Source organism: Equus asinus, chromosome 5 (genome assembly GCF_041296235.1).
Source record: "Equus asinus isolate D_3611 breed Donkey chromosome 5, EquAss-T2T_v2, whole genome shotgun sequence".
In the NCBI taxonomy this organism is placed as follows: Eukaryota; Metazoa; Chordata; class Mammalia; order Perissodactyla; family Equidae; genus Equus; species Equus asinus.
In genome coordinates, this window is record NC_091794.1 from 58,185,661 (window position 1) to 58,213,055 (window position 27,395).

General features: G+C 39.7%; 2 protein-coding genes across 6 annotated transcripts in view; both read right to left on the reverse strand.

Annotated features, from left to right (window-relative positions):
* Positions 1 to 17,015, reverse strand: part of LOC106835332 (G elongation factor mitochondrial 1) — a 47,665-nt gene extending 30,650 nt beyond the window's left edge. Inside the window, exons 1-8 of one of the 2 annotated variants that reach the window (XM_014847609.3) lie at positions 16,785 to 17,015; positions 15,726 to 15,878; positions 14,720 to 14,852; positions 13,825 to 14,029; positions 11,162 to 11,278; positions 8,929 to 9,079; positions 4,793 to 4,950; positions 4,353 to 4,437 (exon numbers count right to left, since the gene is read on the reverse strand). In XM_014847609.3, the coding sequence (XP_014703095.3) occupies positions 4,353 to 4,437; positions 4,793 to 4,950; positions 8,929 to 9,079; positions 11,162 to 11,278; positions 13,825 to 14,029; positions 14,720 to 14,852; positions 15,726 to 15,878; positions 16,785 to 16,865 (1,083 nt within the window). In that variant the 5' untranslated portion in view covers positions 16,866 to 17,015. Of the gene's footprint in view, positions 1 to 4,352; positions 4,438 to 4,792; positions 4,951 to 8,928; positions 9,080 to 11,161; positions 11,279 to 13,720; positions 14,030 to 14,719; positions 14,853 to 15,725; positions 15,879 to 16,784 lie in introns of both variants that reach the window. The other variant, XM_070509594.1, reaches the window with a different exon arrangement.
* Positions 17,016 to 22,643: 5,628 nt separating this feature from the next.
* Positions 22,644 to 27,395, reverse strand: part of MLF1 (myeloid leukemia factor 1) — a 42,995-nt gene continuing 38,243 nt past the window's right edge. For all 4 annotated transcript variants that reach the window (XM_070509595.1, XM_070509596.1, XM_044770999.2 and 1 more), the window contains 3 exons: positions 27,022 to 27,181; positions 24,807 to 24,945; positions 22,644 to 23,258 (listed from right to left, as the gene is read on the reverse strand). In XM_070509595.1, coding sequence (XP_070365696.1) covers positions 23,153 to 23,258; positions 24,807 to 24,945; positions 27,022 to 27,181 — 405 coding nt within the window. In that variant the 3' untranslated portion in view covers positions 22,644 to 23,152. The remainder of the gene's footprint in view (positions 23,259 to 24,806; positions 24,946 to 27,021; positions 27,182 to 27,395) is intronic.

Below are 27,395 nucleotides of genomic sequence, written 5' to 3' on the forward strand. Positions count from 1 at the left end.
CCCAAAAAGGATGCCCATTTTCATCACTCTTACTCAACATACTATTGGAAGTGCTAGCCAGAGCAATTAAGCAAGAAAAAGAAGAGGGATCCAAATTGGAAAGGGAGAAGTAAAACTGCCACTATTTGCAGATGACATGATTCTATATATAGAAAACCTTAAAGAATTCACCAAAAAACTATTAGAAATAATTAACAAGTACCGTAAACTTGCAGTGTACAAAATCAACATTTAAAAATCAGTCTCATTTCTATACACGAACAATGAACTAGCAGAAAGAGAAATTAAGAATACAATTCCATTTACAATTGCGACAAAAAGAAGAAAATACCTAGGAATAAATTTAACCAAGGAGGTGAAAGACCTATACACTGAAAACATAAGACGTTATTGAAAGAAACTGAAGAAGACATACAGAAATGGAAAGCTATTCCGTGCTCACGGATTGGAAGAATTAACATAGTTGAAATGTCTATATCACCTAAAGCAATCTACAGATTCAATGCAATCCTTATCAAAATCCCAAGGACATTTTTCACTGAAATAAAACAAAGAATCCTAAAATATATGTGGAACAACAAAAGACCCCAAACAGCCAAAGGAATCCTGATAAAAAGAACAAAGCTGGAGGTATCACACTCCCTGATTTCAAAATATACTACAAAGCTATAGTAATCAAAACAGCATGGTACTGGCAGAAAAGCAGACACACAGATCAATGGAACACAACTGAGAGCCCAGAAATAAATTCACACATCTATGGACAACTGATCTCTGACAAAGGAGCCAAGAACATACAATGCAGAAAGGGAAGTCACTTCAACAGATGGTGTTGGGAAAACTGGACAGCCACGTGAAAAAGAATGAAAATAGACCATTATCTTACAGCATACACAAAAATTAACTCAAAATGGATTAAAGACTTAAATGTAAGGCCTGGAACCATAAAACTCCTAGAAGGAAACATAGGTAGTACACTTTGACATAAGTCTTAGCAGCATCTTTTTCAATATCATGTCTACTCAGGCAAGGGAAACAAAAGAAAAAATAAATGAATGGGAGTCCTTCAAACTAAAAAGCTTCTGCATGGCAAGGAAACCATCAAGAAAATGAAGACAACTCACCAACTGGGAGAAAATATTTGCAAATCATATATCTGATAAAGGGTTAATATCCAAAATACATCAAAAAACATTTAACTCAACATCAAAAAAATGAACAACCCAATCAAAATGTGGGCAGAGGATAAGAACAGACATTTTTCCAAAGAAGATAAACAGATGGCCAACAGGCACATGAAAAGATGTTCAACATCATTAACTATTAGGGAAAGGTAATCAAAACTACAATGAGATATCACCTCACACCTGTAAGAATGGCTGTTATTAAAAAGACAAGAAATAAGTGTTGAAGAGGATGTATAGGAAAAGGAATCCTCATACACTGCTGGTGGGAATGTAAATTGGTGCAGCCACTACGGAAAACAGTATGGAGATTATTCAGAAAATTATAAACAGAAAATACCATATGATCTAGCTATTCCACTTCTGGGCATTTATCTAAAGAACAGGAAAACACTAATTTGAAAAGATATATGCACCTCTATGTTCACTGTAGCATTACTCACAATAGGCAAGATTTGGAAGCACCCTAAGTGCCCATCAATGGATGAAGGGATAAAGAAGATGTGGTATATGTATATATACACAATGGAATACTACTCAGCCATAAAAAAAGATGAAATAGTGCCATTTGTGACAACACTGATGGATCTTGAGAGTATTATGCTAAGCAAAATAAGTCAGACAGAGAAAGACAATTACCATATGACTTCACTCCTATGTGGAAGATAAACACACAGATAAGGAGAACAGATTGGTGGTTACCAGAGCAGCAGGTGGTAGAGGGCTGGGGGGCAAAAGGGGTAAAGGGGCACATGTGTATGGTGACAGAGAGAAACTACACTTTTGGTGGTGAACTCAATGCACTCTACATAGAGATTAAAATATAATGATGTGTACCTGAAATTTATACAATGTTATAAACCAAAGCGACCTCAATCAAATAAATAATAATAAAAGTAATCAAACTTAGGAGAACTTCACACTACCTCCAAATATTTCCTATCAATCTTAGTAGTACATCTTATATACATGTTTTGGTTTGTCATAAACTACCTTAATACTAGATTTGAATAAGATAAGTTAAATGGTTGTTGTTATTCTTTTTGGTATCATAATCCAAGATACTACTTCTGTTTCCTCCAAAATAAAAGTTATTAAAAGAAAATTTTAATTATTTATATAATTAGGAAGTATGCTTTTGCCTTCTAATATTATTTCATAAGTTCAGTTTAATAAAATAAGACACAAAAATAAGGTATAATTATTGGAAAGACAACAAAAACATCATTAGAAATGGTAAGATTGTACTATACATCTAAAAAACCCTTTGATAATCACCTGCAAAGCTATCTAAGTAACAGTTCTGTGAAGTGACTGAATATAAAATGAGTATTCAAGAATCAATTCCTCCTGAACAGTAACACTAATCAATTAGACATATATTTAAAAGTTACCAATTTTTCCCACGTTAATTTATGGGTTTAACACAATAGCAACCAAAATCCCAAGAGGAATATATAAACATTTGATAAGTGATTTAAAATCTACTTAGAAGAATGGTTAAAAATAGAAATTTTAAAAACTATGGCAATGAGAAGAAACTAACCCTGACTAATATTTAAAAAAATTAAATACTCCAAAACTTAAAAAGTATGGAACTAGCACCAATTAGACTGAACAGTCCATAGAGCATAGTTAAAAATCTAAAATGTTTAATTCATTTGTCAACAATGATTAAAAAAACATGACAATCAATGGAAAAGTGTAACGTTGTTCAAAAGCTGGTAACGAGACAATGGGTTTTTCTCTTTGGAGGCAGAGGAGATCCACTTAGACCCTACCTCACAGCACACAGCAAAACAAATTCCAGCCGGTTTAACAACCAATAAACAAAGCAGAGGAAACTAAAGAAATATTTACAAAATATACTCAAAGAGCAGGGCTTCTGAAGTTAAAAATGAGAGAATGACTCAAGATAAAGACATATATTTGATTATATAAATTTTAAACTGCTAATTGTTTTAAAAGAGAACTTTATTAGGGAAAGCTCATACAAATAAGTAAAACACTTTGACTCTAATTTTAAAAAAGGAAAGACAAAAGAAATAAAGAAACAATTACAAAAAAGGAAATGCAACTGCATAAACAGTATATGAAAAAATATTCTCTATCATTAGGAATTAAGGCAAGATGAAATATTAAAATGCCATTTTCATGTATGAAATCAGTACTGATTTTTAATAAATAATACTCAATTTGAATAAGACTCATTGAAATAACCTAGTACATTAATTCTGAGAGTATGAAAGCAATCTGGCAATACAAACCATTAAATATTAAAACATTCCATACCTTAAACTGAATAATCACTATTCTGGGATGCTAAGAAAGCATTCCTAAATACCTATTTTTAAAAGCTTTATGCATAAAATTGTCACTGCACAGTTATTTCTACTTTTGAATTTAAAATTATTTTCTCATTTTAGAAGTAATAAGAAGTAGATTGTAAAAATTTAAAAATAAAAACTAGGAAAAAGTCCCCAAATAAAATTCCATCCCAGAAATAACCAGTCTTCACACTTCTAACTTATCCATCATTTTTCCCCACTTAAAATATTAGGAACAGAAGCAACAATATCCCAACAAAAAGCACACTCCATGCTCAAATCTTGGTTCCTAATACTATTCTTGATTAAAAGGAATCAGGGCTCCTAGAGAAATGGCTGATTCTAGGGCTTGGGCCATGTAATGCCACAAAGTAAGGAAGTATTCAGAAAAGCAAAACATTGAAGAACGTCAAAGAGACACAGGAGCCAACGGAAAGAGCTCCACTGGCCAAAGCTGGGCAACAGAATAAGTGACATACTACTGGATTACAACTCAAACTACAAATAAATATCCATGAATCCATACTGATATAAATTAATGACTGAATAAACACATAAACGGGGGTGAAGAGACAACTCTCCCATATAGAAGAATCCCAAGTAAGTTAATGTAGATGCTGCTCCTTCCAGGAGGTGGAGCTGATGCCCCACCCCTTAACTGTGGCTGTGCATAGTAACTTTCTTCTAAAGAGTCAGTATCAAAAGGGGGAAAAAAGAGTAACTTTATAGCAGAGAACCCTATAACCAAATCTTTTAGGAGTCAATTTATAATAGGAATAAAAACCTAAAAGAAAAGAAAATCTCTACCTACAGCAGTTAAATACATTAGAAAGCAACTTACCTCCAGTTTAAAAGCCAGGCCTACGAATGGGTGAGAACTGTCTCTTTTGGAGTTCATTAAGATTTTGGTTTTTTCTTTTGAATCACTTAAAATAAAAGAAACATAAATCTATGAGATGCAATATTTAATACTTCTTTTATATCAATTTATTTCATCAGAGTATTATCTAAGAAAATGCACGTGTGTTAAACATTTCTGACCTCACATAAATGAAATTTCTTTGAAAGAGATCAGTAAGAATAACTTCCTTGGGCTTAGTTACAACATGGTGACAGGACCAGAGCAGACTAAAAAATACAGAAATTATCTGGTAGAGACAAGAAAGAAAAATAATCAACGCGTGCTTAAAAAAGTCTGTTTCTTAAAGGAACCATTGCTTTCATATTGCGTAAGTGTTAACGTATTTCTGCAGAAACTAGGAGTCAGTTTGCAAGACTTACTCCTCCTGATGAAGAAGAGCATAATTCGGGACTTCAGATGGATTCGGTAGATACTCTAAAACAGCATCTAAGAGAGGCTGGACGCCTTTGTTCTTCAAGGCACTTCCCAAAAAGACAGGAGTAAAGGACCTATTTAGAGTAGCTCTTCGGATTGCAAGCTGCAACAGAAAAAAATTTAATGATTAGTTAATCTTAAAAATTACATTTTTTGTTTCAGATCAATTATAAACCAACAAATGAATGAAATGCATTGATACTCTTTGGAGTACTGGCTCTAGCGGAGACTAGCATCAGGTTCTCTATAACTTAAGGTCAAAATACAAAGAAAAAGAAACAAAATCAGTTTCTTTTTCAGGGCTTGGAAGCTACGTACTGTACAACGGCTTTCAACATTCTTGGAATGTCACTAATTTTCAATTTGGCAAAAAAAGATACATACATATAGAAAATAGACACATACACAGAAGAGTGTGAACAGTATGCTAACAATTGCACAAAATAGAGGGAAAAGTTATACATATGCAAAAAAAAAATCTCTGGAAAGATACAACAGAAACCATTTACCAGTAACCTGCTTTAGAGAGGGGCAGAGAACTGAGCAGAGGGGAGACAGGTGGGAGATTTTTTACTGTATATCTTTGTATACTTTAAAACATTTTAAACCATATGAAAGTATCATCTATTAAAAACACTTGGGGCCGGCCTGGAGGGGCAGTGGTTAAGTTCGCACCCTCCACTTTGGCAGCCCAGGGTTCACCAGTTTGGATCCCCAGCAGGGACCTACACACCACTCATCAAGCCATGCTGTGGTGGCATCCCACATAGAAGAATTAGAAGGACTTACAACTAGAATATACTACTATGTACTGGGGTTTTGGGGAGGAAAAAAAAGAGAAAGATTGGCAACAGACGTTAGCTCAGGGCCAACCTTCCTTACCAAAAAAAGGCATACCTTAGAAAACACTTGATTGTTTATTTATTTATTTTTTAAAAGAACATACATACAGGAAGTCCAGCGGTACGGATCACTCATCATAAAGGGCAATGAGAGTAAGAGGCTCTACAATAACGAACGCCAGGCTTTAGTGCAAGCCCTATCAGTGGGCCTCAGGCTGCATCCCCAGGTGCCCGAATGGCCCAGGAGGTCTCCAAGCGTAAGCAGTGGAGCGTCAGCTCTTGCAGCTGAAAGAGGCCAAGGGCAGTGCTGTGGCCACAACCTACCTCTGCAGAAATATGGAGCCAGCATACAGTTATTTGTCAGTCCTCATGGAAAAAAAAAAAACTACCCTCAAAAAGCTTAAAGCAAAATATTTATAACCAAAATTTTTAAACATCATGAAAATGAAAAGTAAGATAACAGCTAGCATGATAAAACAGAGCAGAACAGGGGAAAACATGCACGGCAAAAAAACAATTACTATTTGAAACTACCTTAGCAACTTGATTTTGCCATTGCTAGGAACCAAAAATGGCTAGGTCACTAACCACCGAGGCTACCCAGGCCACACGGTCACATCCTTGACTTTCCACCCCTCCCTTATACGCAAGTAGGGGCATATAAGAATCTTACCATGCTTACTTTACATCCATTGGATAGAGAAATAAATGAGAGTGGTAGATAAATAGAAAAACTATTCCTATACCAGCCTAACAAAAGCTGTACTTTTCCAAAATTTTCCCTTGTTTTCTTAAGAAACACTTTGTTGACTTCCACTGTCTCTAATAATAATATATCCAACAATACAGAAACTAAAGTTACCCACGCATCCTGTGCAGAAAACAGTAAACACAGCAGGACTGGAAGTGCTATCCTGAGAATGGCCTGCTTGCAAGGTTGGCCCCTGGCTTGTGTCTGGGAACCAGGATTTCAGGAGGGTGCCCAGCATTCCCAGAAGTGCTAAGACTGGTTCACCAGGCCAAGACTGTTTGTACAATGTGGTGTATGCTAAACACCTGCTTTCCCTCTGGGAGTCCAGGAATTGGTGCATGCCAGGTAGAGGGTGTCATGTGACCAGCCCCCAATAAAACCTTAGGCACCGAGTTTCTGAGAAGCTTCCCTGGTAGATATTTCACAGGCGCAGGCACAACTTGCTGCTGGAGGAGTCAAGCACGCCTACGTGACTACACTGCGAGAGAACTCGTGGAAGCTTACACACGGTTTCTTCTGGACTTCACTTCACGTGCCTATTCCCTGTGCTGATTCTGCTGTATGTCCTCTCTCTGTAAGAAATCACAGCCTTGAGTGTGACTATGTCCTGAGTCCTGCGAGTCCTCCTAGTCAACGAACCTGGGCGTGGTCGTGGGGACCTCTTCCACATTCTGTTTAATAGATAAAAACCTAACTCTCTATTGTGGTTCCCAGGACACAATACTTGACTTTATTTATGGCCAGACCTATCCCTTCCTACACTGTGTTCCCTACTCATCAGAGAACTGAGGTGGTGAGCTTTGTGAGCGGTAAAGGACTAAGTTATGAGATATATTAGTAAGCATCCTCAGCTTCAACAGTTCTTTCCTTGGGCATCTGACCTGGAAACTCCATGAGTGCAATGTTTTACACACAATAATTACTTATGTGATTTCTGCTAAGTGCATGAAGTGGTTAGACAAAATGAATATCAGTCATTTTTTTATAATGATAAAATGTCCATAAAATAAAATTTACCATTTTAACCATTTTTAAGTTTACAGTTCAGTGGCATTATGTACATTCACATTGCTATCTTATCATCACCACTATCCATTTCCACACCTTTTTCATTATCCCAAATTGGAACTCTGTCCCCAGTAAACTCCCCCTTCGGCCCCTCCCCAGCCCAATTAGCACTATTCTACTTTCTGTCTCTAGGAATTTGACTGTTCTGTGTACCTCATATACGTGGTACATATTTGTTCTTTTGTGTCTAGCTTATTTCACTTAGCATAATGTCTTCAAGGTTCATTCACATAGTATGTATCACAATCTTATTCCTTTTTAAAGGCTCAATAATATTTCATTGTATGTATATACCAATTTTGTTTATCCATTAATCCATTGGCGGACATTTGGGTCGTTTCCCCCTCTTGGCTACTGTGGATAGTGCTGCTATCAAAACGGTGGACAAGTACGTTTGAGTCCCTGTTTTCAGCTCTTCTGGGTATACAGAAGTGCAATTGCTGGATCATACAGTAGTTCTGTTTAGTTTTTTGAGGAACTGCCATACTGTTTTCTACAGCAGTTATATCATTTTACATTCCCATCAGCAATGCACAAGGGTTCCAATTTCCCCACACCCTTGCCAACACCTATTATCTGCTTTTTTGTTTTTTGGAAATAATAGCCATCCTAATGGATGAAGCAGTATCTCATTGTGGTTTTGATTTGCTTTCCCTCATGGTTCGCAATCTTAAGCATCTATTCATGTGCTTATTGGTCATTTGTTATCTTCTATGCAGAAACATATAATCAAAAAATGGCTACCAGTCTTAGGCAGGGATCTTCTCTTTATTTGTAAAGAGTTGAGCAATGAAGTGAAAGACTCTATACAGCCTTCCAAACAGTACAACAGTGTAAGTACCAACATGCAGTCAGCAAACACTTAGCAGCCTTGTCTCTTAACCACTCTTATTGCTGTAACATTTCTCTACATATCTTCTTTCTTCCTAATAAGGACATACCCAAGAGGTTAGCTATTTAAGTATCTTTTTTTCTAGAACAAACTATGACTCCTTTTCCATTTAAAAATATTACATAACTCATTACTTAAAAAAAACGAGTACGAGACCATGTGAAGTATTATTTTTTTCCTGAGGAAGATTCGCCCTGAGCTAACATCTGTTGCCAACCCTACTCTTTTTTTTGCTTGAGAAGACTGGCCCTGAGCCAGTCTTCCTCCACTTTATACACTCGCATGGCTGACAAGTGGTGTAGGTCTGCCCTGGGATCCAAACCCGGGAAGCCAAAGCAGAGCACAATGAACTTAACCACTAGGCCACACGGCTAGCCCTCGAGTACTTTTTGAAGAAAGCAATCATGTTAAAAAAGTTTACTCAGATTCCATGAATAAGCCCATCGGAAAGCATCACATCTCCTCGCTGCAAACCAGACCCCCCACCTCGTGCTTTGTCAACTTAAGGCCCAGTTCGACGGCACCTGCCTTTAAATCAGAAACAGAGGGGATTTTTTCTTCCAGGAACATCTCACCAAGCTGCTCGTCTGAATTAGCAACACACTCAATCAGCTCCTGCCGGCGGTCAGCTGCTGCTGCTCTGAATTCTGCCGGAATTTCTCCATATCGAACAACTTGACTAAGAAAAGAAACGTTTATTTTGGTACTTTGAGGATATTCGATTAAACACATAAAGCACCCATGAAAAAGATAAACCAATGGCTAAAATATTTTTTCAGATGAGAAAGAGCTCTGATATATTTGCAGTATAATGGCAAATAAGATTAACATACAGCTTTAAAGTTCAGACAAAACAGTGGGCAAAATACTTCACTGACACAGCCAGAGCAAACCGCTCAAGGGTGTCCTGCTAGTGAATGGAAGAGGCAGGATTCGAAACCAGTCTGACCCCAAGGCCCATGTGAGCACCTGAAAATTTATTACCCAAATGAATCAGAACATCATGGTCTCTAACAAGCAGATTTAGAGACCCGACTCCATTGCTTTCCATTAATAACAAACCAATCACATAATTTTTAACACTAGTACCCATTTTGCAGTAAAAAAAAAAAAAAAAAGGTTACTAAATACGCAGACTCTTCAACTTTGATCCCAATGCTTCATTCCTCTAGGGGCCGAATAGCTAAGAGTCACAAATAAAACATACACAACCAAGAAATGGATACACCTGACACTTAGAAACAACAGTCTGAAAGTTTTCAAAGTATTTCTTTAAAAATGGAACTTAATGTCAAAAAATAATAAGCTTTTCAGAAAACACATTTCTAAATCAAAAAAAGTAAAAGAAGCCAATTGAAAATGATCAGAAAATAATTATTATCCTAAAGAATGCTCTTCACAGCTTTTAGAGCTTAATTCCTGCCTTCCCGCAAGCTCCCTGACCCTTAGCGTTTCACATGAGAATATACACATGCCCGGCGGGCCAGCGCTGAGCAGGGGCAGGTATATTAAGAGGTTCCACCTGGGGTTCTGATGCACAACAAAGTTGACAAGCCTTCACTTTAGAGGACAGAAACGTGTGCCCTGGTAATTCTGGGGAAGTGGATTTAATCCTTTACCTACAAACATGTTTTGAGTCCCTGTTACATACCAGATTGTTCTGGGGCTAGGGACATGAAGGAATAAGCCTGACAAAAATCCCTGTCCTCTTGGGCCTTACATTCTAAGGGGGACAGACAAACTTTGTTGCGGTCACACGAAAAGTGAGAGAAATGCCCCATCCACTGGACAGCCTCCATCTTTTCCCTGACTACAAGATGAGATAAACTCTACAACTAATTGATCATAGGCCCTCTCACCCACCTGCAGGACCAGCAATCCCAGTTCCAGAGCAGAGGAAGGAAATCCCTCAAGAAGTACCTTTGGAGAAAGTGCCAGGCCCTTGGGGCCACTCCTCAGAACAAAGGGTCATTTACCACCCCCCACATTGTCTAGATTAGTGCCACTCAAAGTGCGGTCTGCAGACTTGCAACATCAGCATCACCTGGGGGCTTTCCAGAAACGCAGATTCCAGGCCCCACCCTAGATGTACTGAATCAGAATCTCCGAAGGAAGATCCAGGAACATGTGCGTTAACAAGCTCTCCAGGGGATTTTTCTGAATGCTGTGGTTTGATAACCACTGGGCAATTATAGTGCTTTGTATGCAAAGGTCACTCAAAAGTGGACTGATGGACCAAATACCATGTCAAAAAGTTACCAATTTGCTTCTTCTATTGCTCAAACCACATCTGTGCAATTTTTAACCGCCTTTACATATTAATCTTTTTATCTTTGTAATCTCATGAAATAGGCAGAGAAAATATTTATGATCCCTATTTTCTTCATAGTTTTTGTCACAAGACCCAAGACATAGCAGCTGCTCCAAAAAAGTTTGCAGAATGAATGAACGAATAAATAAATAAGTTGAAAAAGAGAGATTGCATTCCTAGCCCAAGCTGAAGGCCTCCTTCCACCACACCAGGCAGGGCACAACGTGATAGAAATCCATTAGCAAAAAACTAACCCACTCTCCCTTGGAATGAATACTAAGCAAAATAGGAAGAAACCAGGATTAAAGGCATTGGAACAGAATCAGCTTAAAGGATATTCTCCCAGCCTCATTTCAAAAAGATGTTTACTCTGCGTTTAAAGAACTCATTCTTTTCCTTCTCTTTCATACTTTTTAAAATGTAAGATTTTAATATATTTTTAATACTTACCCAAAGTCTCCATCAAAATAGATGGCTCGCTCCTCAATAAGATCTATAATCCCTTTAAAATCGCTCTCCAAACCAATGGGCATCTGCACAAACGCTGCATTATGACTTAGCTTAGACCTGAAAAATAAAAATACATATGTTTACCTCTTTCTTCACCCCAAATGTCTCTGAAATGACAAAATAAATATAAAAAGAAATCTATGGCAGATGAGGTGGGACAGCGAGGGGTGTCACCAGCAGGTCAGAATGGAAGACATACAGCAGTCAGGGACAGACTGACAACCAAACTCTTCGTGCTCAGGAAGCCACAACCCTATTTAGGCAACAAAAAGAACTCTGAAGTAAGTGTTTTGCCATCAGATCCCCAGAATAGCCTGGATCAGAAACCGAAGGGGAACAGGTCAATGGGTAGCTGGCCAGGAAATCTGAAGATGGTGGGGTAACTGTGCCCACGCCTCATTCTCGGATCAGCCGACTCTCGTGAAGCTGAGTACTGCCATCTGAAGAGGAAGTTCTTAGGGGAAGACTCTCAGAGTAGGTGCTAAAGGCAGACACTCGTCACCAGCCCGTATCCCGACTCAGGCCAACCACTGAACAGAAGCCACACTCACCAGCAGGGCTTCTCCCTCAAGAAGAAATGGGCTCCAGCTACCAACATCCAGTCTAGACTTTAGGCCCCCATTTGTAACTATGGATAGATAACTAACAATCACCAAATATTCGAAGGAAACCAATAGCTTGAAAGAGAGGCATGAGTTCAAGAAATAGAACTAACGTCCAAAGAGAGAGTTACTATAAGAAAATAAAGCGTAAAGATGAGAAGTAATTACCTCTATTAACAAAGATGTTGCAGTAAAAGAGAAAGTTTATGGAAATTAACTATATAATTGCTGAAATTAAAAAGAAAAATACAGGCTAAACAAGAGAAGGGATGCAGATGAATATCAGAGTAGTAAGCTGGAAGACTGACCTCAAGAATTCTCTTGTAACCCAGTGCAAAATGAGAAGGAGACAGAAAGTATGGCAGAAAAGTTAAGACATGGAGGCGAGATTCAGGAGTTTCAAAATCTGTTTAATGAGAGTTACAAAATGGGAAAACAGATTAAAGAGAGTAGGGGTCAGCCCAGGGTGCAGCAGTTAAGCACACACATTCCGCTTCGGCGGCCTGGGGTTCACCGGTTCGGAACCCATGGCACCACTTGGCACGCTATGCTGTGGTAGGCGTCCCACACACAAAGTAGAGGAAGATGGGCACGGGAGTTAGCTCAGGGCCAGTCTTCCTCAGCAAAATGAGGAGGACTGGCGGCAGATGTTAGCTCAGGAATAATCTTCCTCAAAAAAAAAAAAAGAGAGTAGACTAAAGAACCAAAGTAGAAAAATAAACGCTAACAGAAAATTTTCCTGGAATTCAGAAAAAGACTTGGGAAGAGTCCACTACTGCCAAGCACAAGTAAAATATAAGTAATAAAGGCAAAAAAGTGAAAACGTTCTATTTTACCAAGAAAATATGACAAACACCCAATAAAGAAAAATTTCATTCTCATGTTCCCAAATAGCTCACTTCCATCTGAGTGCACACAGCGATACAAAGGTCCTCAGCACCATCCCTCCCGGCACTGGACACATCACTCAGTCTCTCCATGACCACGAACCCGACTGCCTACACCCATCAATCAGCTCTGCCATGGGAAAGCTGAGTGGGAACGCTACAGCTCCATTTACACAGCTACAAAGGGTGAAGAGCGAAACGTGGACTCTTCCCAAGGCTATGTGACACACACAGTATTGTGCAAAATGTAAAATGCCACAAATACCACTGGGTAACATCTGGCACAGAAAGAAGTGCTACTGTGTCTCAGCAAATACGTTACCACATGAGAGCAAGGGAAGAGAGCAGACTACCTAAGGGCATTAATTAAAATTAGTTGAAGATGATCTTTTAGGTTTGTCTCAGTAAATGCAAGTACTTTTAGGATCTAGCCAGGCCTGGTGGTCAGTGGTAAGATCTGGCGCTCTCACCATGCTGCCTGAGTTCGTTTCCCCATTAGGGAACCACACCAGCCCTCTGTCGGTTGTCATACCGTGGTGGCTGCATGTCGCCGTGATGCTGAAAGCTCTGCCACCAGGAATTCAAACACCAGCAGGGTCACCCGTGGTGGGCAGGTTTCAGTGGAGCTTCCAGACTAGACAGACTGCGAAGAAGAGCCTGGTCACCCAGTTCCAGAAAAAGTGGCCATGAAAACCCTGTGAATAGCAGTGGAATACTTCTGACGTAGCGCCATACGGTGAGAGGACGGCGCAGAAAGACACCACTCTGCTGTGTCACTAGGAGTCAAAATCATGTCGACAGCTCTAACAAACTTTTAAAATCTACTCTAGATTATGACTTTTCTAACTATAGCAAAACAGTAATTGCCAGATTGTCTTCTGAATTCACCTTCAACAACCCTACAATTTAAGTCATATTTTCACCATTTTACAGAGAAGGTAGTTGATGAGATCACACCACAAATCAAACTACTGACCTCAGTGTTCCACTTACTAAGATAAGTCACTCACATAAATAAATTTCTTTTTCCAGTGACACTGAATCAATCGTACTTCTGGAGGTAAGGTTTGTTATCCAGATGGTCACAACCCCTGTCCTTTCTCAGGCTCGGTACCTCATTTGCTGTAGGGCCCTGGCTGGGTTGGAGCCCACGCGGTCCAGTTTGTTAATGAAAGTTAGGAATGGAACATTGTAGCGCTTCATCTGACGATTAACAGTCATGGTCTGGCACTGCACCCCTCCGACAGCACAGAGAACAAGGACTGCACCATCCAACACTCTCAGGGCCCTTTCAACTTCTATTGTGAAGTCCACATGCCCTAAATGAGACAAAGAAGTGTGGGAGAGTCTTAAAGAGCGGTCTGATTTTTTTATAACATGCAAAATTAAAAGTTTTTTATCTTTCACGACATAAGTCTTCTAATTAGAATGTGGATTTCTTTTTTCTTTTTTAAAGATTCTATTTTTCCTCTTTCTCCCCAACGTCCCCCAGTACATAGTCGTATATATATTCTAGTTGTGGGTCCTTCTAGTTGTGGCATGTGGGATGCCGCCTCGGCATGGCCCTATGAGCGGTGCCATGTCCACGCCCAGGATTCAAACCGGCAAAATCCCAGGCCGCTGAAGGGGAGCATGCGAACTTAACCACTTGGCCACGGGGCCGGCCCCTAGAATGTGGATTTCTTAAATCACTCATACCATTCACCCAGCATAAGGTCCAGAGCCCAAAATCACTTCAAAAAGATACCAGGACATGGGCACCTTTGGATCAGCTACAACACATAAAACGTGAGAACCTTCCCACACACAAATTATTTGCACTATTTTTCAAGGAAACTACATAAGGACGAAATGCTCTAGGTCCCAAGTCAGATTTCTCTAATAGGAAATTCACAGTCACACTTTAGAGTATTATTTGATACTCAACAATGAGCTGGGTCATAGAATAGAAAAGAACTAAATGGGCTTTTGCCAAAATAAGCTGCAACAAAACCAAGAACTCAGCTTACCAGGAGTATCTATAATGTTGATGTTGACATCCTTCCACACGGTATAGGTGGCCGCTGACTGAATAGTGATTCCTCTTTGTCTCTCTAGTTCCATGGAATCCATGACAGCACCAACGCCATCTTTACCTTTCACCTAAACACAAGCACAGTGATTCAGATTTCTCTGTCCCTATATTCCAAGAAGGAAAGAAGTCTTTACTGAGGTGGAACCAGAACACAGATGGTTAACTGGGCAATTTCCAAAGAAGCCTAATCACCAAACCAGATCATCTCTTGAAATAGAAAACTGGTAATAGGTTTTACCCTCTGTGAACTGTCTAACCCTCTTTTCACTGCTGCTCCCAGCAAGGGCTCCCACAGAGCGATCACCTGGTCTGAGAGCCATTGTTGCTCCCTCTGCCCCGCTCCTGCCCACCGGCCTAGTGTTAGTCCGGGAGCAGATGTTCAGAGAACGGGTTCTGCCCTGCTCTGCTGCATGTAGAGTCTGAGGCCCAGGTGGGAAGGATTCAGCTTTTAAAGCGTATGATTTAACAAGACGACCTTTTATCTGAAGAAATATTTTTAAATGGAAAGTTAAGTCACTCAATGATATAATAATTTCTTCAAGAGAGTGTCAAGATTTAAAAAAATTTTTTTCTGCTATATGTATTTAACTTAAGCTCATACTATATATTTAAAACCATTTTTTCCACTTAACATTATAAACATCTCTCAATAACATTAAAAATTATGTATATACTATTTTAATGGCTGTTGAAGGGTACATCATATTGACAACACTCTTAAAAGACAATCTACTCAAGATACCCACAGTGATGGTCTAGACAGATTCCTGAGAGCAACATTTCAGGCCAACTTGAGCAATCCTCTGTGTGATATGACTGACTAAAGATCCACAGTTACCATTCTTTTAACCTTTCAAGTTTTGTGAAGTTTATCAAACCATTAACTACAAAACAAGTAAAACCAAGCTCTAACTACTCTGGAGCCCACCACAACCACACACCTCATGCATCTTTGCAATCCTGCCGGTGTAGTAAAGCACCCGTTCTGTCAATGTGGTTTTCCCAGAATCAATGTGAGCTGAGATTCCAATATTTCGTATTTTCTCGTTGGGAATCACCCCTGATGAACACCATCGGCAGACCTTCCAATTAACCTGAAAAGTAAGAGAGATCAATTCAGTGCACTTTTTCTAAGAGAAAGCATGGGTTCAGTGGACATCGTTCCTCCAGAGAAACTCAACGGACACAAAACACCATACGAGACAGCTTGGAAAGGCAAAAGAGGGCACGTCTCCACCGCAACTCCCGAAACCAAAGGGAAGGCTGCAGGGGAGAGCAGAGAAGACAGCCTGAAAACAAATACATAATCAACCAATCAGAAAAAGCTGCTCGCATTAATTATATAATTAACTAAAAGGGGACAACTACTTTTATCAAATGTTATAGGTTTGAAAGTATACACTGGGGATAATAAAATCAGAAAGATAGATCCTAACAACTACTTTACTAGGAACTAGAGTTTTCATCTTAAGTTCTGCTGTTTCCCCTTCCCCCTTAGTCTCGTTCACAGCTAGCAAGGCCGTCCGAGGACTTCCGTGCTTCACGCGGTGGTACCGACAGCTCTAACGCAGCCCACAAAAGGTTTCCAATTCCTTCTACACAAAGTTAACGCCTTTTTTTTAAACTTTATTTTACTCGGGGCGGGGCGGGGGGGACAGGGCAGAATCCTGCATTTTATGGAATTAAGACACAATGTAAACCACTGCCCACAGGGCTGCACATCCAAGTGCACTGCGGTCACTTGTGGGCAGAGGGAAGCACAACTTGGAAGCGGCGGGTAAAACTAATGGGAACCCTGACGCCGGGCGCCTCCAGAGTAAACCCAGGGAAGCCTGCGAGCCGCGCGCGCCAGGCCCGGGCACAGCGGGCCACCGCCACCCGACGCCAGCCCCCGGGCGCGCCCCGCGGCCGGCACGGACAGGGAGAGGGACCCGGGCCGCTCCGAGGGCCACGCGGCCAGGGGACAGTCCGGGCTCGGCCCCGCTCCCCGGGCACTCTACCTGCCTCCCCTGCCAGCCCAGCGCGGCGGGGACCCGCGGGAGCCCGCGCCCCAGGGCCGCGGCCGCCCCCAGCAGCCTCATGGCCGGCGCAGAACGGGCGCGCACGGCCCGCGGCTCCGGGATGCTCAGCAACCGGCACCGCGGCGGGAGACCTTCAAAGTCACGCCGGCCAGCAGCGCCTGAAGAGCACTTCCGGGGCGAAGGACGCGAGCGCGGAGGGACGAAGGGAAAGAGGGAGGAGCTCCCGGATCTCAGGGCCGAGCAGCGCCCTCCGCTGCCCTGGCGCCCTCTGCCGACGAGGAAGAGGAGCTGCAGTCGCTTCGCCGAGCTCATCCAGCCTTGCACGCTCCCAGAGCGCTGCAGCCTTTTGGGATGTGGTGCCAACTGTAGCAACCTGGAGAAACGTTTTTTAACAGAATTTAAGTGACAAAAAGAGCAGTTGTCATCTATGCTACCATCACAGATATGAAAAAATACTTATCTACAGGACACGACCTGAAAAGAATGTGGAAAAATGATGACTGAACTATCAATTACAAGTGCTTTTTCTCATCTCGAACGTTCCGTCGTTCTTCGGTGTTAGGCGTTTTAGGGCCAGTTCATATGGAAGACAGCATCCTTGACGATTCCACTTGGAGGCATCGCGAACTTACTATGTCCGAAACGAAGCGTCCGATCTCCCTCCCAGCACCGTCTTCTGCAGTCGTCTTCATCTCATAAACCGCAGCCGGTGCCGCACTCAGTCGCTGTGAGCGCGCCGTCTCCTGGCAGCGCGTGCCTTAACCCCTCGCCGGGGGTCGGGGCCGCGCGCCAGCCCGCCTCTCCCGCGCCGGCCCCCTGCCCCCCGCCCCGCCGGCCGCTCCTGCCCGCGCTTTCCCTCCGTGCAGGCGGCCGCTCAACGGGGTGCTCCAGGCCCGGCTCTTCCGCGCCCGCGAGCTCCTCCCCGTCGCTCTTCTCGTGCGGCTTCGCTCTGCAGAGCGCTTCTCAGACCAGACGTCTCACACACCTGAGCGCTGTCTCCTTTCCCAGTGAGGTCAATGCCGTGAGAACAGTGACTGGGCTGTGGATCGCTGGGTCGCCCTGCGTGGGCTAGGTGCTCAATGATATTTGTGGAATGAACGAGATCGAATAAATAGAAATCAGAGGAAATTACAAGGGACAAGTAAAACCAGAGACTCAGTAATGAATTTCGAATTTACTTTTTGTATATCATCCATATATTAATTTACAAAAAAAGATTAAGCTGCTTTGATGAATAAATCCGTTAACACTGAATATACCATTAAATAAACTTTTTCATTTATAGACTTTCGGAGATTGTCTTAGAAGCCTTTATATGTATTTGTTTAAAATATATAAACACATAATTATGTAAATGGTAATAAAATTTTAAGATATAATTATTTAATAGTACATATAAAACAGTACATCTGTTACACTGAAATTACCACTTTAACAGTTTCCTTGAGGAAAAATTCATACTCATTATCTTCTATGTGTGTATATTTTCATTTTTCCGTAATTATTATACAAAGTATATCTTATTATTATTAATCACTTTTAACCAAAGGGATCAACTATTTTCTCCACAGAGGAAACTAAAAGACAAAAAACCAAGAAGTCTCTAGCTAAATTCTTATGTGTACACATTATATGGTACCTCTGTTAAGTTTTACAATGGCAAAATACACATATATGGTATCATCCAAAACATTTGCATATTCTTTTAATCCAGTCACTTTATAAATGTATAAGAATAAAGATACATTGAAACTATCTTTAGTGACCAAAGCTTTGTACCATTTTTCACTTATAAATTATGTAAGTATCCAAGGGCTAATTGCACATTTTCTAAGGTCTTGAGAAGTTACCTGAGGATTTGAATAATTACAATTTTAGCTAACACATTTGGTCCTTATAATTAATAGAATTACAATTTCATAAGGTCAAAACCCCTTTAAATGATATCTGTATTACAGCTTTATTTAAACACCATTTTATATTTTGTAACCTTACATAATTGGTGAGTCAGTGATAACTTATTTGACCTATAAGATGAATACAGGAAAGTTAGAAAATTTAAATCATGAGAAGTTCAACCTTAGTTTTATATAAGCTAGAATATTTTATTAGCATTAATTTTAAATAATAAAACCTGGAGAAGACATATAGTTGATTTAAAGAAATATTCATTCGTTTGCCCAAATTCATCCACTTACCGGAAATATTTCATAAACCTTTTTTAAAAATACTTTATAAACCTTATATTCATAATCATTAAATCATATTTAAAAGCTCCTCTTTTATCTTAAAACCTTTCTGCTTATAACCATAATAGCAAAGGCTATTATTTAAATTCGCTCGTCCACATTTTATGCAAAAGCAGCACAAATAGTTTATTGGCTTTTTTCTCTTAGCCATTTTGGATATTCATTTGCACCAGATAGTCCTAGATTGCACATATGACAAAATTATTTTTTTCTGAATTCATCTTTAAAAATTTTCAAGTGAGAGGAAAAAGAGAAATAGGAAAAAAGGTGAGCTAGAGCCAGCTTTATACCATTAAAAGATACATTGAGGCATATTAAAAATTTTGACTTTGAGCAAAAATGGGTTAAAATCTGGCAGCAGCAAATGGGAAGTGGTCAGGAACAGCCCACCAGCGGGAGCCAGGGGAAGACTTTGTAGAGAAGAGGCAGAGGCCAAGCAAGGCGATCACTCGGCGGGCTGCGGCTTCCGCGGGCGCCTTCTTTGGGAAGCCTGGTGGGTGGCTGGGGCCCGAGGGTTTGCGGTCGCAACTCTCAGCCCCGGGGGGCTACAGGCCTAGGCTTTGGTTTGCCTACAGAGGCTGCTAAGGCATTAAAGCCCCTGTCTGATGGGCCTCCTCGGTTACTGAGTTTGATAATACTACCGTGAAAGTACCCCTGGAAAAGGCTGATTGCCTTCCTCTTCACGGAGAAGAGAAAGTTGAAATGTTAGCCACACAGTGAAAAAGCCCTTAAGAATGACATGAAAGGTGAGTGGTCTACCTAAACAAAGTGGTCTCTTTTAGACGAAGAACACAGAGGCTCTCCTCTCCAGGGTTTGTCTGCTGTTTTTCTGTTGGTGTGTTCTTCTAAGGCGCCTCTCCAGTGAAAGTCCTGTTCATTTCAAAGTTCCCCAGAGCGGCCACTACGATTCCGGGCTGCAGCTGCGCCAGCAGGTAGCACAAGTCCGTCCGCTGACAGCCCCATGGAAAGCCGCCTGATGCTCTATCAAACGCAAACCACTCCATGTCTGCCTCGGGCTTTAACCCTAACATTAGACCGCCTGACTGCTAACCTGAGAAACGTGGGGTTAGAAGGCAACGTGGGTGGACAGAAGGTCTCTCCCCAAGCCCACTTCTCATACACAAAGACTGAGGAAAGTTTTCACCGACAATAGAAGATGGTGGGCGGGCAGGCACAAGATAGGAGATGGGACTTAAAGCCAAATTCACCAGAGGACTCCGAAGTCTGATCAGATTCCCCAAACCCCAGGAGACAATAAGCATGACATCGGGGTCAAAGAGATCATCAGAATGCGGATGCACAGCAAAATCCATGTAATCAGGGACAGGGGGCCTCAAGAGGCCTCAGATATGTACATTACTGCCAAACTGAAGGTCCTAATTCACTGCAGCGAGGGTGTAGGTCAAACCTCAGCAGACTCCAAATTGTCCTAGCTCCGTCAGCCTAAGACCACTGTCTTAGTCCATTCAGGCTGCTGCAACAAAAATACCACAGATCAGCTAGCTTATAAACAGTGGGAATTTATTTCACATAGTTCTGGAGGCTGGGAAGTTGAAGATCAAGGTGCCGGGAAGATTCGGTGTCTGATGAGGGCCCACTCCCTGGTTCATAGGCAGCCAACTTCTCACTGTGTCTCCACATGGCAGAAAGGGCAAGGGAGTCCTCTGGGGTCTCTTTTATAAAGGCACTAATCCTACTTATGAGGGCTTCACCTTGCTGACCTAATCACATCCCAAAGGCCCCACCTCTAACACCATCACTTTGTGACATGCAGGGCACCATCTGATTCCAAGGTGCTCCTGCAACTGCCCTGGACAGTAAAGGATAATGGAGCCATGAAGGTACAGTAATGAAAACCTCTGATACTGCCAGGTACCGGGAAAATCACTAAAGTGGCAAGGAGCCCAAGTATGCAACTTGGCCTTATTATCAAGGTCACATTCACCAAATTGTTAATATCCTTGCATTCCCAAAAGACCCAGGGTTCCAGAAACAACAACAGTCATCCATAAAGAAAAAGTATGTGAACTACAAGCTACAGAGAGCTTTCTTTTTTATATTGGTTGACTTTAGCATTACGGTAAAAATAAATTCTGAAGTCACTTTCAGCATCATGTAGACATAAAGAATTGACATTGAATCTCTATATGTCACCTATTTTATAAGTGGCACCTAGGGAGAACTGTGGCATAAGAAGAAATACATGCTTAATTCAATTTTTATTTGATTTCTATGCTAAACAAACTGGGAGGAAAAAAGTTTCTATGAATTCTCTGCTATATGATGTATAGATGTTATATTGTTCTAAGTACAATTATTTATTAAAGTGTGTTTTCATATTTGAATATAATGATTCAAGATACCATCAGCCTAATGATTTAGGGAAAAGGGGAATCATCACAGTGCCTACTGAGATTTGCTCTATCAAGTGAATTTATGCAAAAGTGTTATTTAAAATGTATGCCTTATGACAGCTTCCCAATATGTTATAGTATTTAGTATGCTAAAATATGCATAAGGGGAAAATTTTAACATCTTTAAGTAATACACGCTCAATTACTTTCCATTATAAAAATGAATCGACACACACACATCTTATTTTAGTGGCAAATTAAAGGCATGAAACACTAATAAAATTAACAGGAGATGATACAGAAAATTAGAAGAGTATGAGCACAATCACATAGTTCTACTTCCAAAGTTACAAAAGGATGACAGTAGCATGAGAGAGTGATAGCAGATTTTCTGTTCTTTTTCTCCTTGATAGAAACATTTTCTTGTTTCTTGTTGGTTTTTTTTGCTGGGAAAGATGCACCAACATCTGCTGCCAATCTCCCTTTTTCTTCTTTTCCTCCCTGTCCGTAGTTGTATATCCCAGTTGTAGGTCCTTCTAAGGCCCTCTACGTGAGCTGCTGCCACAGCATGGCTACTGACAGACAAGTGTTGTGGTTCCATGCCCAGGAACTGAACCTGTGCTGCTATAGCCGAATGCGCCAAACTTTAACCACTAGGCCATCAGGGCTGGCTCAGAAACACTTTCTCAAACAACAAAGACTTAAGAGTTAAGATTTTATATTCTCATAAACTTCAAACTAACTTTTATTAAAACAGATTACCACGAAGTCTGGAATAAACAAGCTAGACCTGATTTTTATATATGGTATAATTAAAAAGGGAACAACTGAATTAACTATCTTGTTCAAACACACACATCATCTGTCTAAGACATTTTCAGATAACCAATCATTCAGGTTTGCAGAATATCAAATGCATTTTTCTAAATGTCACAAAAAAGCTGAGCAGAGTTTCTCCCAGGACACTCTAACTTTAGAATGTTTCCGTCGAGATAGATTAAGCTGTTTGTGGGAAAGGAGAGCAGAAATATGTTACCTTAAAGTTAAAGGAAAGGTCAGCGTAAAGTCTGATGAATGTCAAGAACGCAATATAGAACAAAAAAGAATATGCTGTGCAAAGAAATTATAAGAAGAAAACACATATAGCAGCAATTTAAAATGTTTCTTTCAAAATGAACTATTTGATGATTCTTTATGTTCTTTGTCAAAATAATAACTAATTTCTCACAAAACAGTACTAGTATAATTTTGCTTTATTTTTAAAAAAATCTTTAAGCTAGCTGGCTACAAAACACCTTAAAGAATTTGAGGGAAATAATTTTAATCTTTACTCACATCACTCTAGTATACTGTTAGTGAAAAGAGACTTTTTTAACATTTTACTTTCGTATAACTAATTATATATAACAGAACTAGCTCTGCATTCAATCTTGAATATCTAAAAGACACACAGCCGAGAGGAAAATAACGTGGAAAGCAAAATCAGCATGCGTGCTTTAAAAATTAGTATGTTTCAAAGCAAAGAGTTTTACAGAATAACAACTTATTCGCATTGTTGAAAATCAGTTTTATTCCTAAAGTAGGAACAGTATAAAGCTACACTTGCAAGAACATTCAGATAATCAGAAGAAAGCTGCTAAGTACAGTACTGATTTAACAACAAGAGATTGGTCTTCTGTGTATTACCCAGCACCATCACTTTCTCTCTTAAAACAACCAAAACTAGAATGACATGCACAGCTATTTATTTTTTGTTGATTTTCACAGGTGAGCCTTTGATGTTAAGGTTGTCCACAAAGACAGTGGATCCTCTTCCATGTTCAATGGCTGGACTTTGATGAGGTTTCTCCCTGAGAAATATACACATGAACGTTAATACCATTTTTAAAATGGTCAATGGTTTCTAAATTAATACACACTTGTTAAAAATGAATATAATTTAAGCAGAGTTTTATCTTCAAATTTCCTTAACAGCTTTGAAAAGCATATGGCAGACGACTTCTCTCAACCTTTAAGAGAGCAACAGCTGCCTTCCCGAGGCACAGTGAGCTCCTTCAGTTTAACCTCACTGTCCAACATGGTGCTGCTAGCCAGCCATCACTTACATTTAAATTAATTAAAGTGAAAAAAAAGTGTTAAATTCAGTTCCTCGGTTGCATCGGCCACATTTCAAGCGTGATTCAACAGCCAGCGTGGCTAGTGGCTACCAGATTGAACAGTACAGATACACAACATTTTCATCTTCGCACAAAATCGTTTCAGAAAGTTCTGCTGGATGGTGCTAGTTTACAGAAAATGCCATTGATACAGCCCCAGATTTATGGATCATCTATAAAGAGCATGTTTTCTCTAATTGGGAGCTGGATTTCATAGTGAAACTTAGCACTGTTAGGTTTTTATCAATAAACTTTTCAAAGTGAGACAAATATCTAAAATTAATACGGAAGCAAGTTTTCTACAGAAAATATTTGGGCTCTAAATTCCTAAACAAGTATTTTTAAATAAAAGACACTAACATGAAATTCTGCACAAGGGTTGATTGGCTTGACACCACTTGCCCTCCGCTGGCGCTGTGAAGCCTCGCGCCTTCTGCAGCAGCCCGCCACTCTCTGCAGCCCAGAGCACATTTCTGTTTCAGGGCCTGCTGAGGCCAATCTCCATTACCACGCACCGCCCCCCCCGACCCCATTTCTCTCTCTCGTGTAATTAGGAGTTAGCCATTTTTTCAATTTTTTCCTTAGAGAACCAAATTAAATTGTAACTCTACAATATATACTAAATATATAAAAATCTCTGTAATCTTTAAGATGTGATTTCAGCACATTTATATTTCACAGCTATTCCAAAAGGTAATTCCAAAGGAGGCTAAAGTTTTTGCAAAACTCTTCCAAAATATCTAATATCTAATACAGATGTTACATATGCTACAAGTCCCTAAAAATGCATTTACCATTAAATGCTAAATTTTGACTCGCTAGGGAAGTTTTGTTAATGCCTTTCAAATACAGCCTCTTTCTCCTTATCATATCTCTGGAAAATAACATCTTTACCATGCATGACTCCCACTCTATCCCGATTAAAATCTGTTTCACAAGAATAACTACATTATAGCACATTACTTTTCCTTAGGAGGATTTTAGCCCCTATCTTGTAAAGCATAATTTGCTAGTGAGTTACTAATCATACAGCCCTAAAATATTATTGGTTTTCAGATACAAATTTAAATTTGTGTGGAATACTCAGATATAATGTAAAATTATTACATCTTTCACAAAAGATACTGTTGCTACAAACAACTTAGATGTTAACCAAAACTTCCTGATAACAGAGGTAAAATTACTAACTTTTCTTCTAGTTCTTCTTTAAAAAAACACAGATTATTTTAAAAATGACTTTACCTTCTTTTAAGCTCTCGGGATCTTGAATTCTCATGACCAACACTGCGCATCCTAGTGTTTTCTAGATTGCGCCACTGTCCCCCTGGTTTGTACTTCAAAATCTCATTTTGCCACTCATCATCAAATGCGTGAGCATCACCTACATTAAATATCAAAGTAAAGGGGTAAGTACTACAGTATCAACTGTCAGTAACTGCCTCTCTCCCTACACATTTCCTTCTAGCCTGTGTTTCCATCAGCCTAACCTCAAGATAGAGGCAGGAAACTGCTTCATATATAAAGGCTTTGACTCAGGGTAGTACTTACTTTTCTGTTTGTTCCTCTCCTATTTCTATTGTTAATTTGGTTATTGATGATCCGGTTTTTCACGCACCTGCCTGGATATCATATTATTCTACCCAATGGACCCCTTGACCCAATTACACTAAGACACAGTCTTTCTTCCTGGGTCATCTCATAGTCATCATGCTTTCCTCTGCACCTGGGCCCTCCTCCTATGACCAGCACTTCCTATCAGGCTCACCGTTTTCCCTCATAATTTGGCCTCAGAAGCGTCTGTTGTCCATTTCCTGAGATAGGTTACTTATCTCGATTGTCAATCTGTGTTGTTAGGGAGTATCTAACTTCCATAACAACAACAACTGGCAAATGACAGTACGTTTTCTTTCAGATTGCCTTTATAATAATGTTGCTTCACTAAATTTTTCTTCAACATGTTAACTATTGTGAAGTACTAGGTATATATTTAAATACGACAAAATTACAAAGGTTAAAATTAAAGAAAAGTTAAGTTATTGTGGCTTCCATCTTATTGTACAAGAATAATTTTTTTTTAAAGATTGGCACCTGAGCTAACAACTATTGCCAATCTTCTTTCCTTTTTTTTCTTTTTCTCCCCAAATCCCCCCAGTACACAGTTACATATTCTAGCTGTGGGTTCTTCTACTTGTGGCACGTGGGATGCTGCCTCAGCATGGCCTGATGAGCAGTGCCATGTCCGCACCCAGGATCCGAACCAGTGAAACCCTGGGCCGCCGAAGCAGAGCACCTGAACTTAACCACTCAGCCACAGGGCTGGACCCCACATAAGAATAATTTTATCAAATTCCAACCTTAAGAGAATTTCTTTTTCTAAAATGATACAAAACATTTTTATTCAAAATACTTTCTGAAAACAGGAGATGACTATAACTTAAAAATTATAATGAGAGGATAGGACAGTGGAAGGACTTAAATGCATTGAAGAATAAATACAAAATCTGGAAAATGGAAGTATTTACATTGATATATACATGATCCATTATCTAACAATACCAGAAATTAAAATCTTATCCATGCAAAAGCCTAAGTGCCAACAATACATAATGGCTTCAATAAATTACGACCTGTTCATGATAAAACTTTCAGGTACCATTTAGAATGTTTTTGAAAAATAACATCATAGGTGACTGTTCACAATTATAATGGTGAATTAAAATAAGCACAATATAAATTATATAGATAGTAAAATACTAATTTTGAGGGGCTGGCCCCGTGGCCGAGTGGTTAAGTTCGCGTGCTGCGCTGCAGGCGGCCCAGTGTTTCGTTGGTTCGAATCCTGGGCGCGGACATGGCACTGCTCATCAAACCACACTGAGGCAGCGTCCCACACGCCACAACTAGAAGGACCCACAACAAAGAATATACAACTATGTACCGGGGGGCTTTGGGGAGAAAAAGGAAAAAATAAAATCTTTAAAAAAAAAATACTAATTTTGAAAAAAAAATGTGTGTTTACATATACATAAAACTATTAGGAAGGAATACACTCAAACATTAATAGTAGTTATTTGGGGTTGGGATTATGGACATTTTTAATTTTCTTCTTTATACTTTTCAAATATACTTCTTTGATAAACAGAAATATTTAAAAACTCATTTTGCCTGCTGGTAACTTTACTAAATAACAATTCAAAAGATTCCATTTTCCAAGTATGAAACAAAAAGTAAATTATATTCAATATTACCAAAAGTCACTATAAAAAACAGATCTACTATGGAACAATAAACCTCAATTTTATTACTTTGATAAGGTATTCCCTCCACATATTATTCATAAACTACCTCAAAATGACACCTTATGAAATGTTTCTACAAAAAATATTCATCAAGTTCTACTAGCACAGCTGCTGTTTTAACTTTAAGAGGAAGACTGCTATTTTCTGCAGCAACTTACTTTCATTCATATTGATAAATTCTTGATTGACCTCTTCATCTCCAGTCTTGTTGTTCTTTGACTTTTTAATGACGTGAGCTCGGTCACGGAGATGATGACCAACGGCCATTTTTTCTAGTCCACTGTCAGAATCTCTCAGTGCTCTCCTAGTTTCCTTTATCTGTAAAAATAAAGAAAATAAAAATTAGCTGTTATTTATATATATATAGAATGGATATAATTCTAAAATCCTCAGGGCTTGTTTATCCATAGAGGTAAGACCATAAGTCTATTGCTTTAAAAATAATGAATACTGAGTTCCACTGCCAACTTGCAGTAAAAATGTAGACATAGTTCTTTGATATTTCCTGAGCTGCTTAAAATTAAAACGGACA